The 18,299-nt window shown below is 45.8% G+C and overlaps 1 protein-coding gene across 4 annotated transcripts in view; it reads right to left on the bottom strand.

Moving 5' to 3' along the window:
- The window catches only part of dhx33 (DEAH (Asp-Glu-Ala-His) box polypeptide 33), a 91,442-nt gene extending 83,803 nt beyond the window's left edge, over nt 1-7,639 (bottom strand). For 3 of the 4 annotated variants that reach the window (XM_072589253.1, XM_072589254.1, XM_072589255.1), the window contains exon 1: nt 7,378-7,639. In XM_072589253.1, coding sequence (XP_072445354.1) covers nt 7,378-7,561 — 184 coding nt within the window. In that variant the 5' untranslated portion in view covers nt 7,562-7,639. The remainder of the gene's footprint in view (nt 1-7,377) is intronic. The other variant, XM_072589256.1, reaches the window with a different exon arrangement.
- Nucleotides 7,640-18,299: the final 10,660 nt, after the last annotated feature.

Genomic DNA, 18,299 nt, shown 5'->3' with positions numbered 1-18,299 from the left:
CAATTTCACCTTTGAATCCTCCCACTTCCTCCAGACCAAAGGCACACGTATGGGCCCCAGCTATGCCTGTCTCTTTGTTAGCTATGTAGAACAGTTGATCTTCCGTAATTACACCGGCACCACTCCCTACCTCTTCCTCCGCTACATTGATGACTGCATTGGCGCCACCTCGTGCTCCCGCGAGGAGGTTGAGCAATTCATCAACTTCACCAACACATTCCACCCTGACCTTAAATTTACCTGGACCAGGTAATACACCTCCCTCCCCTTCCTGGACCTCTCCATCTCCATTAGTGACGACCGACTTGACACTGACATTTTTTACAAACCCACCGACTCCCATAGCTACCTGGATTACACCTCTTCCCACCCTATCTCTTGCAAAAATGCCATCCCGTATTCCCAATTTCTCCGCCTCCACCGTATCTGCTCCCAGGAGGACCAGTTACACCATAGAACACACCAGATGGCCTCCTTCTTTAGAGACCGCAATTTCCCTTCCCACGTGGTTAAAGATGCCCTCCAACGCATCTCGTCCACATCCCACACCTCCGCCCTCAGACCCCACCCCTCCAACCGTAACAAGGACAGAACGCCTCTGGTGCTCGCCTTCCACCCTACAAACCTTCACATAAACCAAATCATCCGCCGACATTTCTGCCACCTCCAAAAAGACCCCACCACCAGGAATATATTTCCCTCCCCACCCCTTTCCGCCTTCCGCAAAGACCGTTCCCTCCGTGACTACCTGGTCAGGTCCACACCCCCCCTACGACCCACCCTCCCATTCTGGCACTTTCCCCTGCCACCGCAGGAACTATAAAACTTGTGCCCACACCTCCTCCCTCAACTCTATCCAAGGCCCTAAAGGAGCCTTCCACATCCAAAGTTTCACCTGCACATCCACTAATATCATTTATTGTATCCGTTGCTCCCGATGTGGTCTCCTCTACATTGGGGAGACTGGGCGCCTCCTAGCAGAGTGCTTTAGGGAACATCTCCGAGACACCCGCACCAATCAACCAAACCGCCCCGTGGCCCAACATTTCAACTCCCCCTCCCACTCTGCCAAGGGCATGGAGGTCCTGGGCCTCCTTCACCGCCGCTCCCTCACCACCAGACGCCTGGAGGAAGAACGCCTCATCTTCCGCCTCGGAACGCTTCAACCCCAGGGCATCAATGTGGACTTCAACAGCTTCCTCATTTCCCCCTCCCCCACCTCATCCTAGTTTCAAACTTCCAGCTCAGTTACTGTCTCCTTGACTTGTCCGACCTGCCTATCTTCTTTTCCACTTATCCACTCCACCCTCTCCTCCTTGACCTATCACCTTCATCTCCTCCCCCACTCACCCATTGTACTCTATGCTACTCTCTCCCCACCCCCACCCTCCTCTAGCTTATCTCTCCACGCTTCAGGCTCACTGCCTTTATTCCTGATGAAGGGCTTTTGCCCAAAACGTCGATTTCGCTGCTCGTTGGATGCTGCCTGAACTGCTGTGCTCTTCCAGCACCACTCATCCAGTATTCACCACAATCATGGTCATTCCTCAGAACTGCATACCTCAGAACCTCACAGGAGGTTCTCCATCCAATCATTTACCAGCTGTCCCTAAGTTTAGGGGAGGCTGGTGTTGAGTGGACGATGTTTTAGTTGCAATGGTAGTGCCACTCTTAATTTAATAATGGAAGTCAAGCAATGCCATCTCAGGAGTTAGGTTGCAAACAATCTCAAAGTCTACTTGACTTTACGCAAACAGCACACTATGTATCATGAAATGACATTATTTCAGAAAGGAAGGTGTTGAGGGTAAATTCAATTGCCTTCAAGGTCTCTTTGAAATGTAGTTAAAAATCACAGAACATCAGGTTATAGTCCAACAGGTTTATTTGGAGGCACTAGCTTTCGGAGTGCTGCTCCTTCATCAGGTGGTTGTGGAGCATAAGACCATAAAACAGAGAATTTATAGCAAAATATTAGTATCATGCAACGGAAACAATATACTGAACAATCCTGGATTATTGTTAAGTCTTCCATCTTTTAGAATGGGTTGCAGGTTTCGGATCATTAATATGTAAATACCAGAACTCCTTTTAAGTGACCTTCTCAAGATAACTTAAGATTTTATAACAAAAGGTGACATCTCAGCTCAGACAATGCCTTAAAGGTGTGAGGTTAGTCTGTCTGTATCCCAGTTTTGAGTCTCACTGGTTCTATTTCCAAAATGCGGTTTACAAGATGTTTTTGAGCAAAATAGAATGCATCTGCAAATATAATTCACCAAATACAAATTCACCCCATAGATATATGAGAGAGCGAGAAGTGTAGTGGGGTCACTTGTAGTGTGACATGAACCCAAAGTCCCGGTTAAGGACATCCCCAAGGGACTGAACTTGGCTATCAGCCTCCGCTTGGCCACTTTGCATTGTAGCCTATCCAGATGTCCACAGTGGAAGATGGTCAGTCACCCAAAGATCCAAGGCCGAATGTCCCTGATCGCTGAAGTGCTCCCAGTCTGGGGTCAGGGAGGGAATACCCCTGCCTGGTAATTGTTGCGTGGTGTCCATTCATCCATTGTCGTTGCATCTGCTCAGTCTCACCAATGTATAATGCCTCAGGGCATCCTTGCCTGCAGTGTATGAGATAGACAAAGTTGGGTGAGGCACATGAGTACTTGCCGTGTACATGGTAGGTTAATAGTGGGTAATAGTGGTATCTGTGAGAACACTGACATGTATTGCAGTGGTTGCTATGACAGGGTTGTACCATATTGTGCTGAAAATGTGTTGCTGGAAAAGCGCAGCAGGTCAGGCAGCATCCAAGGAACAGGAGAAACGTCGATTCTCCTGTTCCTTGGATGCTGCCTGACCTGCTGCGCTTTTCCAGCAACACATTTTCAGCTCTGATCGCCAGCATCTGCAGTCCTCACTTTCTCCTATACCATATTGTGGTCAATGTTGTCCTGAAGGCTGGGCAGTTTGCTGCGAACAATCGTCTGTTTAAGGTTTGTTTAAAAAGGTGAGAAGTGGAGGCCTGGGTGAGATGCTCTTCCACATTGATAATGTGTTGCAGGCTGCAAAGAACATGGCATAGTTTTTTTGGCTTCCGGGAAGAACTGGACAACGAAGGGTACCCGATCGGTTGCAACCCGTGATTGTCTCCTGCGGAGGTCATTATGGTTTCTCGCTGTGACAGGTTGGAACTGGTAATCGATGAGTTGAGCATTGTACCCTGTTCTCATGAGGACATCCTTAAGCACCTTCAGATGTCTGCCACGTCCCTCCTCATCTGAACTGATCCTGCGTGTGCATAGGACTTGTCCGTACGAGTTGGCTGTTTTAATACGTTCAGGGTGGAAGCTAGAGAAGTGTAGCATTGTGAGGTTATCTGTGGGTTTGGAGTAGAGTGAGGTACTGAGGTGCCCATCCTTGATGGAAATGCATGTCAGAGTCATAGAAATGTACAACACAGAAACAGACTCTTCGGTCCAACTCATCAGTGGTCCAACAGTGGTTAGCACTGCTGCCTCACAGCGCCAGAGACCCGGGTTCAATTCCCGCCTCAGGCTGTGTGGAGTTTGCACGTTCTCCACGTGTCTGCGTGGGTTTCCTCCGGGTGCTCCGGTTTCCTCCCACAGTCCAAAGATGTGCGGGTTAGGTGGATTGGCCATGCTAAGTTGCCTGTCGTGTTAGGCAAGGGGTAAATGTAGGGGCATGGGTGGGTTGCGCTTCGGCGGGTCGGTGTGGACTTGTTGGGCCGAAGGGCCTGCTTCCACGCTGTAATGTCATCTAATCCAAGGCGACCAGATATCCCAACCCAATCTAGTCCCACTTGCTAGCACCTGGTCCATATACCCATCCAGAAGTCTTAAATGTTGCAATTGTACCAGCCTCCACCACTTCCTCTGGCAGCTCATTTTATACACGTACCACCCCCTGTGTGAAAAAGCTGCCCCTTCGGTCTCATATCTTTCCTCTCTCACCCGAAACCTATGCCCTCTAGTTCTGGACGCCCCCACCCAGGGAAAAGACTTTGTCTATTTATCCTATCCATGCCCCTCATGATTTTATAAACCTCTATAAGGTCCCCCCTCAGCCTCTGACGCTCTAGGGAATACAGCCCCAGCCTGTTTCAATCTCTCCCTATAGCACAAATCCTCCAACCCTGGCAACATCCTTGTAAATCTTTTCTGAACCCTTTCAAGTTTCACAACATCTTTCCGATAGGAAGGAGACCAGAATTGCACACAATATTCAAACAGTGGCCGAACCAATGTCTTGCACAGCCGCAACATGACCTCCCAACTCCTGTACTCAATGTCTGACCAATAAAGGAAAGCATATCAAACGTCTTCTTCACTATCCTATCTACCTGCAACTCCACTTTCAAGGAGCTATGAACCTGCACTCCAAGGTCTCTGTTCAGCAACACTCCCTAGAATGATATCATTAAGTATACAAGTCCTGCTAAGATTTGTTTGCCCAAAATGCAGTTTGTTAGGCCTAGGACTGGTTGCCCCCGATACCCATTGATTTCAGGTTAGCCAGGGCTCTTTGATGCCATACTTGGTCAAATGCAGCCTTGATGTCAAGGGCTGTCACTGTCAGCTCACCTCTGGAAATAAGCTCTTTTGTCCATGTTTGAATGACGACTGTAATGAGATCAGGAGCTGGGTGACCCTGGCAAAACCCAAACTGGCGTCACTGACCAGGTGCTACATGATAGCACTGTTGACAACTGTTGACACTTTACTGATAATGGAGAGTCAGCTGATTGGGTGGTAATTGGCCGGTTTGGATTTGTCCTGCTTTTTGTGCACAGGACAAACCTGGGCAATTTTCCACATTGTCAGGTAGATGCCAATGTTGTAACTGTACTGGAAGAGCTGAAAAATACTGAAAAGAAATTCTGGGATTTACAGATTAATGAATCTAAACCTGCAAACCATTCGAAAAGATGAAAGTCTTAACAACAATCCAGATTTTTCAATATATCATTTCAGTTGCATGACATTGAAATCTTTTCTTGGTAAATTCTGTGTCTTATGCTCTACAACCACCTGATGAAGGAGCAGTGTTCCCAAACAAACCTGTTGGACGATAACGTGGTGTTGTGTGATTTTTAACTTTGTCCACCCCAGTCCAACACCGGCTCATCTACATCATTATTGAAATGTACTTTAGTGTTTCAGAAAAACATATAGTGTGCAATTGCCATCCTCCAGCACTTGGAACACCAGAAACAGGTCAAACTGGCACCGACTTATACGTTTCTCAACACTTTGCAACCAGTTAAGTTTGAAGCTTAATCACTATTAGTTTGTAGGCAAATTTGGAACCTAATTCCACATAAACAGCAGTGAGGAAATTAAGCAATCTTGTTTCATCGTATTTTTCTGTTACCACAGATACTGTCTGACCTGCTGAGGAGTTCCAAAATTTTAGGGTTTTATTTCTCATTTCATTGGTCAGTTAGGAACCAAATATTGAACAGACTCTGAGACAAAAGTTCAACTTTCCTACCTTAGTCTGTCAGGGAGCTGTTATGTTCACCTGGCTAAAGTTTGGTTTTAATATCTCACTGAAAAACAAACACCTCTGATAAAGTTTCATTAATTCCTTTCCTCAGAGGCTGAAGATCCAGTCACCGAATGACGGTGTAATTTGCCACATACTGACTCAATGTGATGTTGGCATCCCACAATCCTGTGAGAGTGGGGGCAGTCAGGGTGGGTGTGTAGGTCTATAGGGGCAGGGTAAGCATCGGGGTGGGGTCAGTCCGAAGGCCACCAGGACAACGCTCAGTTTGCCATTTCAGGGTTGTAAGTTTTCAAAACTCTTTGTATTCTGGAGAAGTACAAGACAAATGGAAAACTGCTAATATGACACCCTAGTCAAAATAGGATGGAGGAAAAAGCAGGTAACTAGAGGTCAGCTTGGGAGGGAGATTTCGGGGAGGGGCATTTCAGATTAGGGTTGCTTTTTGGAAAGGATGTGGTTTCCAGGAAGAAATCATTTTGGGGTGGTAGTTTTGTTGGGAGAGGCAGGGGAAGATGTGATTTTGGGTGGAGGTTTGGAGGGATGATTTCTTTGGGGGTAGGTCAATTTCAGAGATGGTTTCGGAAGAGTCCGTTTGGGGGTTGATTTTGGGTCGAGGCTGATTTGGGGGTTGGTTTTCCAGGGTGATTTTTTTGGGAGGAGTCAATTCAGGGGATGGTTTTGAGGGGGGTTGCAGGAGGTGGTTTCAGAATGGCAGTGTTAGTTTTCAGGTAATTATGGAATGGTGGCCTGCTTGCAGGTCATTTTGTGGAGTCAGCTTGGGGGATGGTTGAAAAGGATGTTTAATTTGAGGGGCAGTTAAATTGGAAAAGCAATGGCTTTCAAGGAGTTAGATGGGGAGTTGGTTTTGGGCATGTTAGTTTTAGAGGGTCAGTTTGGAGGGAGGCTTGGGATTTCAGGGGTGCTTTTAGAGGGGGGTTAATTGGGGGGATGGTTTTGGACCGAGTTAGTTTGGGGGAATGTCAGTTCAGGGAGGGTTTTAATGAGGCTGGAGAAGAGCAGCATTAGTTTGGGGGTTAATTCCACAAGGGGTGTCAGTTTGGCAGTTGATCCCCTGGTGGGTTCTTTTGGGGGCTTGATTTTGGGGAGGGGTGTCCAGTTTGCAGATGATTTCAGGGTGATGGAGTCTAGTTTGGATTGGAGAATGTGAGGACTGCAGATGCTAGAGGTCACAGTTAAGAGTGTTTTGCTGGGAAAGCACAGCAGTTCAGGCAGCATCCGAGGAGCAGGAGAATCAACATTTCAGGCATAAGCCTTTCATTCCTGATGAAGGGCTTATGCCCGAAATGTTGACTCTCCTGCTCCTCAGATGCTGCCTGACCTGCTGTGCTTTCCCAGCAACACACTCTCAACTCTAGTTTGGGTTGGTTCAAAGGGGACGGTGGTCCACTTGCCAAGTGTTTTCAGAGAGAGATTGTGGTCCAGTTTGGGGAAGAGTTTGGTGGGGGGGTTCAGCAGTGGTGGTCCAGTTTGGGGGAAGTTTCTGGGGTGGGAGGGAAGGGGAGTGGTTTAGTTTAGGGGCAGTTTCATGAGGTGGTCCAGTTTGAGGGAGGTTTTGTGTGGGAGGGGGAGTAGTTTAGTTTGCAGGAGGTGGTCTGGTTTAGGGGAAGTTTTGGGGGTCTTGATGTTAACGGGGGGGGGGGGGGGGGCAGTGGTAGTGTTTCAGTTCAGGTAGGGTGATGTTAGTTTAGAGTGTGGTGGTGCGGGGTGGGTGTTGTGTTAGGTTGGTGGGGGGGATGCGGGTGGTGGTCAGATTTGATGGTATATGGAGGTTGGTGTTACTTTGGGGGAGGTTTCGGTCAGGCCATGTGATGCTGGTACCTATAATCACCGCCGTGTCCAGCTGTCGCAGTTGTCCAAGGAGTTTCCCCCGAGCCCGGTAAATGGGCAGTTCTCTCCGCTGTTGCTCGATCTCCATTTCCTGCAAAAGTGCATTATTCCGCCTTTGACCACACACAGGTTGCGATGTTTTGAACTTCTTCGCCGGAGGCGGCCGACTCTCCATTGAGACTCGGACCCACAGTTACACAGTAACCACCACGCTACCGGCCGGAAACGCCTGAGGCTACCCGGAAATACCCGAGGCCGCCCGGACATACCCGAGGTTGCCCGGAAATACCCGAGGCCGCCCGGAAATACCCGAGGCTCAGCGGAAATATCCGAGGTTGCCCGGAAATACCCGATGCCACCCGGACATATCCGAGGCCGCCCGGAAATACCCGAGGCTCAGCGGAAATACCCGAGGCCGCCCGGAAATTGAGCTGACGGTCGATCCTCACCATTTTTGGGAGGGAGACAGTTCGGAGAAGTGAGCTTTTTGTCAGCAATGATAAATTACTGGTTCGGAAGGAATCATTGGCTTACTCCAGCTAACTCTTTTCTGTTAGGATGCTCACAGGCTGCACTTGGTTGTGAATTTAGTCGGTATGGTTGGTAAATTGGCAGATGATAGTGCACAATGAAGATTACCTCAGGGTACAGCGGGACTTTGATCAGCTGGATTAATGGGCAGAGGGGTGGCAAATAAAGCATGTGTGCAGTTAATGGTTGGTCCCTGGGGAGCGTCACCAAGCAAATCTGTGGAGGTGCCAGTGTTGGACTGGGGTGGACAAAGTTAAAAATCACACACCACCTCCAGGTTATAGCCCAATCATTGGATTATAACCTGGTGTTGTGTGATTTTTAACTTTGACCAAGCAAAGATAGAGGTGTAGGTGCATAGTGGGGGAGGGGGTGGCACTGAGACTCAGTGGTTCGCACCATTGCCTCTCAGCGCCAGGGTTTGATTCCAGCCTTGGGTGACTGTGTGGAGTTTGCACATTCTCTTCGTGTCTGTGAGGTGTGCTCCAGTTTCCTCCTACAGTCCAAAGATGTGCAGATTAGATGAATTGGCCATGCTAAATTGTCTGTCGGGCTCAGGAATGTATAGGTTAGGTGCATTAGTCAGGGAAATGTAGAGGGAAGGGGAAACGTCTGGGTAGTTTTTTTTCTGAGGATTGGTGTGACTTGTTGGGCCAAACGGCCTGTTTCCATAGTGTAGAGATTCTATGAATTCTATGAGTCGCAGGTACACAGATTAGTGAAGAAGGCATTTGGCATGCTTGCCTTCAGTGGTCAGAACATTGAATATAGATATTGGAATTGAAAAATGTGATGCTGGAAAAACACAGCAGGCCAGGCAGCATCCGAGGAGCAGGAGAATTGATGTTTTGGGCATAAGCCCTTCTTCAGGAGGGCTTATACCCGAAATGTCGATTCTCCTGCTCCTTGGATGCTGCCTGGCCTGCTGTGTTTTTCCAGCATCACATTTTTCAACAGAGATCTCCAGCATCTGCAGTCCTCACTTTCTCCTATAGATATTGGAATATCATGTTGTGGCTGTACAGGACATTGTATTTGAGACTATCTATTTTACTGAATTTGCTTTTGCTAAGGGTGTGCTCATGGGATGTTACTACTGTATATTGGAACAGTTAATTAGTTAATATATATTATTTTGTTAAGCATATATTGCATCCATAGTTTATTTGGTTTTAATTGTACTACTAACAAAGGCAGCATCTCTGTAATACTGCAAGCATGCGTGTTGAGTATTGTGCTGAAGTGGGATTTGAACCTTTGAACCTATAAATCAGGCAAAATAGCTACTCCCTGAGCTGTTGCTGACTCTCTGTCAAGAAATACTTCAGGACATGTGGTGGAGGGTTGTTTTTCAGACTGGAGGCCTGTGACCATTGGAGTGCCACAAGGATCGGTGCTGGGTCCTCTAATTCTTGTCATTTATATAAATGATTTGGATGCAAGCATAAGAGGTACAGTTAGTAAGTTTGCAGATAATACCAAAATTGGAGGTGCAGTGGATAGCGAAGTGCGTTACCTCAGATTACAACAGGATCTTGACCAGATAGGCAAATGGGCTGAGAAGTGGCAGATGGAGTTTAATTCAGATAAATGTAAGGTGCTGCATTTTGGGAAAGCAAATCTTAGCAGGACTTATACACTTAATGGTGAGGTCCTAGGGAGTGTTGCTGAACAAAGAGACCTTGGGAGTGCAGGTTCATAGCTCCTTGAAAGTGGAGTCGCAGGTAGATAGGATAGTGAAGGCGGTGTTTGGTATGCTTTCCTTTATTGGTCAGAGTATTGAGTACAGGAGTTGGGAGATCATGTTGCAGCTGTACAGGACATTGGTTAGGCCACTGTTGGAATACTGCGTGCAGTTCTGGTCTCCTTCCTATCGTAAAAATGTTGTGAAACTTGAAAGAGTTCAGAAAAGACTCACAAGGATGTTGCCAGGGTTGGAGGATTTGAGCTATAGGGAGAGGCTGGACAGGCTAGGGCTGTTTTCCCTGGAGCTTCGGAGGCTGAGGGGTGACCTCATAGAGGCTTACAAAATTATGAGGGACATGGATAGGATAAATAGGCAAAGTCTTTTCCTGGGGTTGGGGAGTCCAGAACTAGAGGGCATAGGTTTAGGGTGAGAGGGGAAAGATATAAAAAAGACCTAAGAGGCAACTTTTTCACGCAGAGGGTGGTACATGTATAGAATGAGCTGCCAGAGGAAGTGGTGGAGGCTGGTATAATTGCAACATTTAAGAGGCATTTGGATGGGTATATGAATAGGGAAGGGTTTGGAGGGATATGGGCCGGGTGCTGGCAGGTGGGACTAGATCGGGTTGGGATATCTGGTTGGCATGGACGGATTGGAACAAGGGGTCTGTTTCTATGCTGTACATCTCTATGACTCTATGACATAGCTACCTTGATCAGCGATGATGTTCCTGAGCCACAGTTGATGAAATGATCAAAGTCATACACCCAAAGTATTTTCTGTGTCCTTATTGACCTCAAGTCTTATTTCAAGTGGTGTTCAGCAGAGGAAATTCCTCTGCCAAGGGAGGGCTTACAAATGCATTCTTGGTGCCTTTCAGTACTGGCATTGACAGGGCTGCTAACACCCTGGGAAGAAAACTAAAAATCAGCAAACTTCCTTTTTCACGCTTTATCTGATGCTATGAGTATCCATGAGGTCTACAGTATACACATATGCCGCATCATTTGTGGGAGTTAGGGATATGGATCTGCTTCCAATTATATAAAATGACAGTGGATGTCAGGAATGTCACATCCAAATGAATCCCAGAGCAGGCTTGAGTTGCTCTTCTGGAACATCTACGTTCTGACCATAGACAATAGACAATAGGTGCAGGAGTAGGCCATTCAGCCCTTCTAGCCTGCACTGCCATTCAATATGATTATGGCTGATCATTCCTAATCAGTATCCTCTTCCTGCCTTATCTCCATAACCCTTGATTCCACTATCTTTGAGAGCTCTATCCAACTCTTTCTTAAATGAATCCAGGGACTGGGCCTCCAGTGCCCTCTGGGGCAGAGCATTCCACACACCCACCACTCTCTGAGTGAAGAAGTTTCTCCTCATCTCTGTCCTAAATGGTCTACCCTGTATTTTTAAGCTGTGTCCTCTGGTTCGGCACTCACCCATCAGCGGAATTTCCTGCTGCCAGAGTGTCCAATCCTTTCATAATCTTATATGTCTCAATCAGATCCCCTCTCAGTCTTCTAAACTCAAGGGTATACAAGCCCAGTCACTCCAGTTTTTCAGTGTAAGGTAATCCCGCCATTCCAGGAATTGACCTCGTGAACCTACGCTGCACTCCCTCAATAGCCAGAATGTCTTTCCTCAAATTTGGAGACCAGAACTGCACACAATATTCCAGATGCGGTCTCACCAGGGCCCTGTACAGCTGCAGAAGAACCTCTTTGCTTCAATACTCAATCCCTCTTGTTATGAAGGCCAGCATGCTATTAGCCTTCTTCACCACCTGATGTACCTGCATGCTTACCTTCATTGACTGGTGTACAAGAACACCCAGATCTCTCTGTGCTGCCCCTTTACCTAAATTGATTCCATTTAGGTAGTAATCTGCCTTCCTGTTCTTGCCACCAAAGTGAATAACCATACATTTATCCACATTAAACTGCATCTACCATGCATCTGTCCACTCACCTAACCTGTCCAGGTCACCCTGTAATCTCTTAACATCCTCCTCTCATTTCACCCTGCCACCCAGCTTTGTATCATCAGCAAATTTGTTAATGTTACTATTAATACCATCTTCTATATCATTAATATATATTGTAAAAAGCTGCGATCCCAACACTGATCCCTGCGGTACCCCACTGGTCACTGCCTGCCATTCCGAAAGGGAGCTATTTATCACTACTCTTTGTTTCCTGTCAGCCAACCAATTTTCAATCCAAGTCAGTACTTTGCCCCCAATACCATGCGCCCTAAGTTTGCTCACTAACCTCCTATGTGGGACTTTATCAAAGGCTTTCTGAAAGTCCAGGTACACTACATCTACTGAATCTCCCTCGTCCATCTTCAGAGTTACATCCTCAAAAGATTCAAGAAGATTAGTCAAGCATGATTTCCCCTTCATAAATCCATGCTGACTCAGTCCTATCCTGTTACTACTATCCAGATGTGCCGTAATTTCATCCTTTATAAGAGACTCCAGCGTCTTTCCCACCACTGAGGTCAGACTAACTGGTCTATAATTTCCTGCTTTCTCTCTCCCACCTTTCTTGAAAAGTGGTATAACATTAGCCACCCTCCAATCCTCAGGAACCGACCCTGAATCTATCGAACTCTGGAAAATAGTCACCAACGCATCCACGATTTCCCGAGCCACCTCCTTCAGTACCCTGGGGTGTACACCATCAGGCCCTGGAGACTTATCAACCTTCAGACCTAACAGTCTCTCCAACACCAAATCCTGGCAAATATAAATTCCCTTAAGTTCAGGTCCTTCAGCCACTGTTACCTCAGGGAGATTGCTTGTGTCTTCCCCAGTGAACACAGATCTGAAGTACCCATTTAATTCTTCTGCCATTTCTTTGTTCCCCGTAATATATTCCCCTGTTTCTGTCTTCAAGGGCCCAATTTTAATCCGAACCATTTTTTTGCTTTGCACGTACCTAAAAAAGCTTTTACTATCCTCCTTTATATTATTGGCCAGTTTACCTTCATACCTCATTTTTCCTCTGCGTATTTCCTTCTTAGTAATCCTCTGTTGCTCTTTAAAAGCTTCCCAGTCCTCAGTTTTCCCACTTATCTTTGCTATGTTATACTTTTTCTCTTTTAACTTTATATGTTTCTTAACTTCCCTCGTCTGCCACGGCCGCCCATGCCTCCTCCTGGGATCTTTCTTCCTTTTAGGAATAAACTGATCCTGCAACTTCTGCATTATACACAGAAAAGTTTCCACTTGCCTGCCACTTTAACACGCTAGAGTCTAGAGTAGAGTGGTGCTGGAAAAGCACAGCCGGTCAGACAGCATCCAAGGAGCAGGAGAATCGACATTTTGGGCAAGATCCCATCGTCAGGAACCTGATGAAGTGTTCTTGCCCAAAACGTCAATTCTCCTGTTCCTCAGATGCTACCTGACCTGGAAGAACAGCATCTCATTTTCCACTGCAAACCCTGCAGCCTTCTAGACTCAATATCGAGATCAATAACCTTAGGACTTGAGCTCTCCCAAGGCCCTACCCCAAACCCCACACATCAAGCCTTGTTATGACATAGTCTGCTATTACACACAACCCATTGTTAGCCACTAACAGGTCCCCATTAAGAGCTACTCGCCATCCTAGTTGGATCATTATCCACTCCTTTGTCTGTCCAACTGTTCTTCTCTTCCTTTGGGCTCTATACCACCTAGCATTTACGTTTTACACCCTTCCCCCACCTCTACCCTATAAACTGCATATAAATTGATATTTTCCAACCTACCATCAGATCTGAAGAAGGGTCATTTGACCCGAAACGTTAACTCTTGATTTCTCATCACTGATGCTGCCAGAACCTGCGGAGTTTTTCCAGCAATTTTTGTTTTTGTTTCTGATTTACAGCATCTGCAATTCTTTTGGTTTTTATTTTGACAATACAAAAATGAAACAAAAGTATTAGTTTAACTACAACTCTATCAAAATGCTTAATAAATTAATATATACTAATCTTCTTTGTCACCTCTTCAAAAAACTCAGTCAAGTTAGTGAGATGCTTTCCCACATTAGAGCCATGTTGATTACCCCTAATCAGTCCTTGCCTTTCCAAATGCAAGTAAATTCTGTTTCTCAGAATACCCTCCAACAACTTACCACTGAGTAAGGCTCAACGGTCTGTAATTCACCAGTTTTCCCTGTACAGACATTTTGATTCTGGCTGATAGAGTTTCTTTAGAATAATGATAGATCAGATAAATATGCCAGATTACTCAGACCCATGGTAGCCCACAAACCCACCAACACACTAAAACAGCAGCTAATGAACTTGAAAGACCCTATACAGTCAACAAAAAAAATCTAATGTTATTTACAAAATACCTTGCAAGGACTGCAATAAACACTACATTAGACAAACTGGCAGAAAACTAGCCACCAGAATACATGAACATCAACTAGCTACAAAAGGACGTGACCCTCTCTCACTAGTATCCTTACATACAGAGGAGGAAGGACACCACTTCAACTGGGACAACACATCCATCCTAGGACAAGCCAAACAGAGATACATGGTAGAATTCCTAGAAGCATGGCATTCTAACCGGAACACTATCAACAAACACATGGAGTTCAACCCCATCTACCACCCCTGAGAGGAAAAAACAGGAAATGATGTCACCACAGGAAGTGACATCACCAACCCAAAGAAACCCAAACATATAAATAGAAAACAGGAATTATTATCAACAGTGTTTTGCCCAGAGTGCAAGGAAGATGTTACCTAGTATGGTGATGAAGCATCTGAAAGTGAACCTTCCAGCTCAGCGAGCAAACCTACATCTAGAACCTCAAACTGAGCTACAAATCTTCTCAAAACTTGATCAGTTACAACAGCTGGTGCCAGTATACTAGGTGGAGAATATTAGGGTCATTTAAAATGAGATGCATATGCGGCAACAAAAGGGCATCCGTATATGGGGTATGTTTGACACCAATTTACTTGTGCTTATTGTCCATAGTACCTGAATGCGCTTGACCCACTGCTAAATGGTTTCAATGTGGAAATCTCCTCCTGGATTTGATTTGCTACCCATGTACTAGTATTTGTGCAATTGATTGTGATATTGGAGCCATAGAGTTAAGATTAGAGTGGTGCTGGGAAAGCACAACAGGTGAGGCAGCATCTAAGGAGCAGGAAAATCGACATTTCAGGCAAAAGCCTCTCAGCGTGCCAATGGTTGCGAGTCCTATCAGATCGAATATCGGAAAGATGTTGTGAAACTTGAAAGGATTCAGAAAAGATTTACAAGGAGGTTGCCAGGGTTGGACGATTTGAACTATAGGGAGAGGTTGAATAGGCTAGGGCTGTTTTCCCTGGAGCGTCAGAGGCTGAGGTGTGACCTTCTAGAGGTTTATAAAATCGTGAGGGACATGGATAGGATAAATAGACAAAGTCTTTTCCCTGGGATGGGAGCATCCAGAACTAGAGGGCATTGGTTTAGGGTGAGAAGGGAAAGATATAAAAGAGACCTAAGAGGCAACGTTTTCACTCAGAGTATATGTGTATAGAATGAGTTGCCAGAGGAAGTGGTGGAGGCTGGTACAATTGCAACATTTAAAAAGCATCTGGATAGGTATATGAATAGGAAGGGTTTGGAGGGATATGGGCCTGGTGCTGGCAGGTGGGACTAGATTGCATTGGGATATCTGGTCGGCATGGAGGAATTGGATCGAAGGGTCTGTTTCTGTGCTGTACATCTCTATGACTCTATGAATGGATCGGTTGGAGAGACAGGTAGAGGCAATGAGGAACTTACAGAGCAAGGGAATGTGATGGATGGCAGTTATAGGATGGGGGGAAAGTCTCAGATACAATCACATAGATGGGTTAACTCTAGGAAAGGTAAGAGAGGTAGGCAGTTAATGCAGGAGTCTTCTGTGGCTTTCCCCATTTCAAACAGGTATGCTGTTTTGGAAAATGTAAGGGGTGATGGATTCTCAGGGGAACATAGCACGAACAGCCAGTTTTCTGGTATTGAGACTGGCTCTAATGCAACGAAGTTTACGTCAGGTTCCAAGAGATCAGTTGTGTTAGGGGACTCTTTAGTCCAAGGTGCAGATGGATGTTTCTGTGGCCAGCAGCAAAAAATCAGAATGGTGTGTGGCTTCCCTGGTGCCAGGATCAAGGATGTCTCAGAGAGGGTGCAGAATGTTCTCAAGGGGGAGAGGGGTCAGCAGGAGGTCATTGTCCACATTGGAACCAACAACATAAGAAGGGAAAAGGTTGAGATTCTGAAGGGAGATTACAGAGAGTTAGGCAGGAATTTTTAAAAGGAGGTCCTCGAGAGTAGTAATATCTGGATTAATCCCAGTGCTACGAATTAGTGAGGGCAGAAATAGGAGGATAGAGCAGATGAATGTATGGCTGAGGAGTTGGTGTATGGGAGAAGGATTCACATTTTTGGATCATAGGAAGCTCTCTTGGGGTAGAAGGAAAGGTTGGTAGGTATAGGGAATGCTGGATGACTAAAGAAATTGGGGGTTTGGTTAAGAAAAAGAAGGAAGCATATGTCCGTTATAGACAGGGTAGATCGAGTGACTCCTTGGAAAAGTATAAAGGCAGTAAGAGTATACTTAAGAGGGCAAAAAGGGGACATGAGATAGTTTTGGCAAATAGAGTAAAGGAGAATCCAAAGGGTTTATACAAATATATTAAGGACAGAAGGGAAACTACAGAGAGAATACGGCCCCCTCAAAGATCAACAAGGCAGCCTTTGTGTGGAGCTGCAGGAGATGGGTGAGATAGTATTTTGCACCAGTATTTACTGTGGAAAAGGACATGGAAGATATAGAATGTAGGAAAATGGATAGTAACATCTTGAAAAATGTCCATATAACAGAGAGAAAGTGCTGGATGTCTTGAAACGTATAAAAGTGATAAATCCCCAGGACCTATCAGTTGTACCCGAGAACTCTGTAGGAAGCTAGAGAAGTGATTGCTGGGCCTCTTGCTGAGATATTTGTAGCATCAATAGTCACAGGTGAGGTGCCGGAAGACTGGAGGTTGGCTAACGTGGTGCCACTGTTTAAGAAGGGTGACAAGGACAAGCCAGGGAACTATAGACCAGTGAGCCTGATGTCTGTGGTGGGCAAGTTGTTGGAGGGAGTCATGAGGGACAGGATGTACATGTATTTGGAAAGGCAAGGACTGAGTAGGGATAGTCAACATGGCTTTGTGCATGGGAAATCATGTCTCTCAAACATGATTGAGTTTTTTGAAGAAGTAATAAAGAGGATTGATGAAGGCAGAGTGGGATATGTGATCTATATGGACTTCAGTAAGGCATTCGACAAGGGTCCCCATGGGAGACTGGTTAGCAAGGTTAGATCTTATGGAATAAAGGAGAACTGGCCATTTGGCTAGAGAAATGGCTCAAAGGTAGAAGACAGAGGGTGGTGGAGGGTTGTTTTTCAAACTGGAGGCCTGTGACCAGTGGAGTGCCACAAGGATTGGCACTGGGTCCACTACTTTTCATCATTTACATAAATGATTTGGATGTGACCATAAGCGGTATTGTTAGTTAGTTTGCAGGTTACACCAAAATTGGATGTGTATTGGACAGCGAAGAAGGTTACCTCAGATTACAACAGAATCTTGATCACACGGGCCACTGGGCTGAGAAGTGGCAGATAGAGTTTAATTCAGATAAATGTGAGGTGCTGCATTTTGGGAAAGCAAATCTGAGCAGGACTTGTACACTTAGTGGTAAGGTCCTAGGGAGTGTTGCTGAACAAAGAGACCTTGGAGTGCAGGTTCATAGCTCCTTTAAAGTGGAGTCGCAGGTAGATAGGATAGTGAAGAAGGCGTTTGGTATGCTTTCCTTTATTGGTCAGAGTATTGAGTACAGGAGTTGGGAGGTCATGTTGCGGCTGTACAGGACATTGGTTAGGCCACTGCTGGAATATTGCGTGCAATTCTGGTCTCCTTCCTATCGTAAAAATGTTGTGAAACTTGAAAGAGTTCAGAAAAGATTTACTAGGATGTTGCCAGGGTTGGAGGATTTGAGCTACAGGGAGAGGCTGAACAGGCTTAGGCTGTTTTCCTTGGAATATTGGAGGCTGAGGGTGACCTTGTAGAGGTTGACAAAATTATGAGGGGCATGGATAGGATAAATAGGCAAAGTCTTTTCCCCGGGGTTGAGGAGTCCAGAACTAGAGGGCATAGGTTTAGGGTGAGAGGGGAAAGATATAAAAGAGACCTAAGGGACAACGTTTTCATGCAGAGGGTGGTACATGTATGGAATGAGCTGCCAAATTGAGTGATGGAGGCTGGTACAATTGCAATATTAAAAAGGCATTTTGATGGGTATATGAACAGGAAGGGTTTGGAGAAATATGGGCCAGGTGCTGGCAGGTTGGGTTGGGACTAGATTGGGTTGGGATATTGGTCAGCATGAACAAGTTGGACCGAAGGGTCTGTTTCCGTGCTGTACATCTCCATGACTCTATGACTCTTTCAGGAATTGGAGTCATAGAATCATTCAGCAAGAAAACACACCCATTGGTCCAACTCATCCAATACCAAACAGTTTTCTCAACTAAATTTGTCTCATTTGCATCTACTTGGCCCATATCCTTCTAAAACTTTGCCTATTCATGTACCTATCCAAATACCTTTTAAACGTTGAAACTGTTCCTGCATCTATTAGGGGTGGCAT

Source organism: Chiloscyllium punctatum, chromosome 19, assembly GCF_047496795.1.
Source record: "Chiloscyllium punctatum isolate Juve2018m chromosome 19, sChiPun1.3, whole genome shotgun sequence".
In the NCBI taxonomy this organism is placed as follows: domain Eukaryota; kingdom Metazoa; phylum Chordata; class Chondrichthyes; order Orectolobiformes; family Hemiscylliidae; genus Chiloscyllium; species Chiloscyllium punctatum.
The sequence above is the reverse complement of the archived record's forward strand: the minus strand, read 5'-3'. Positions and strand labels throughout refer to the sequence as shown.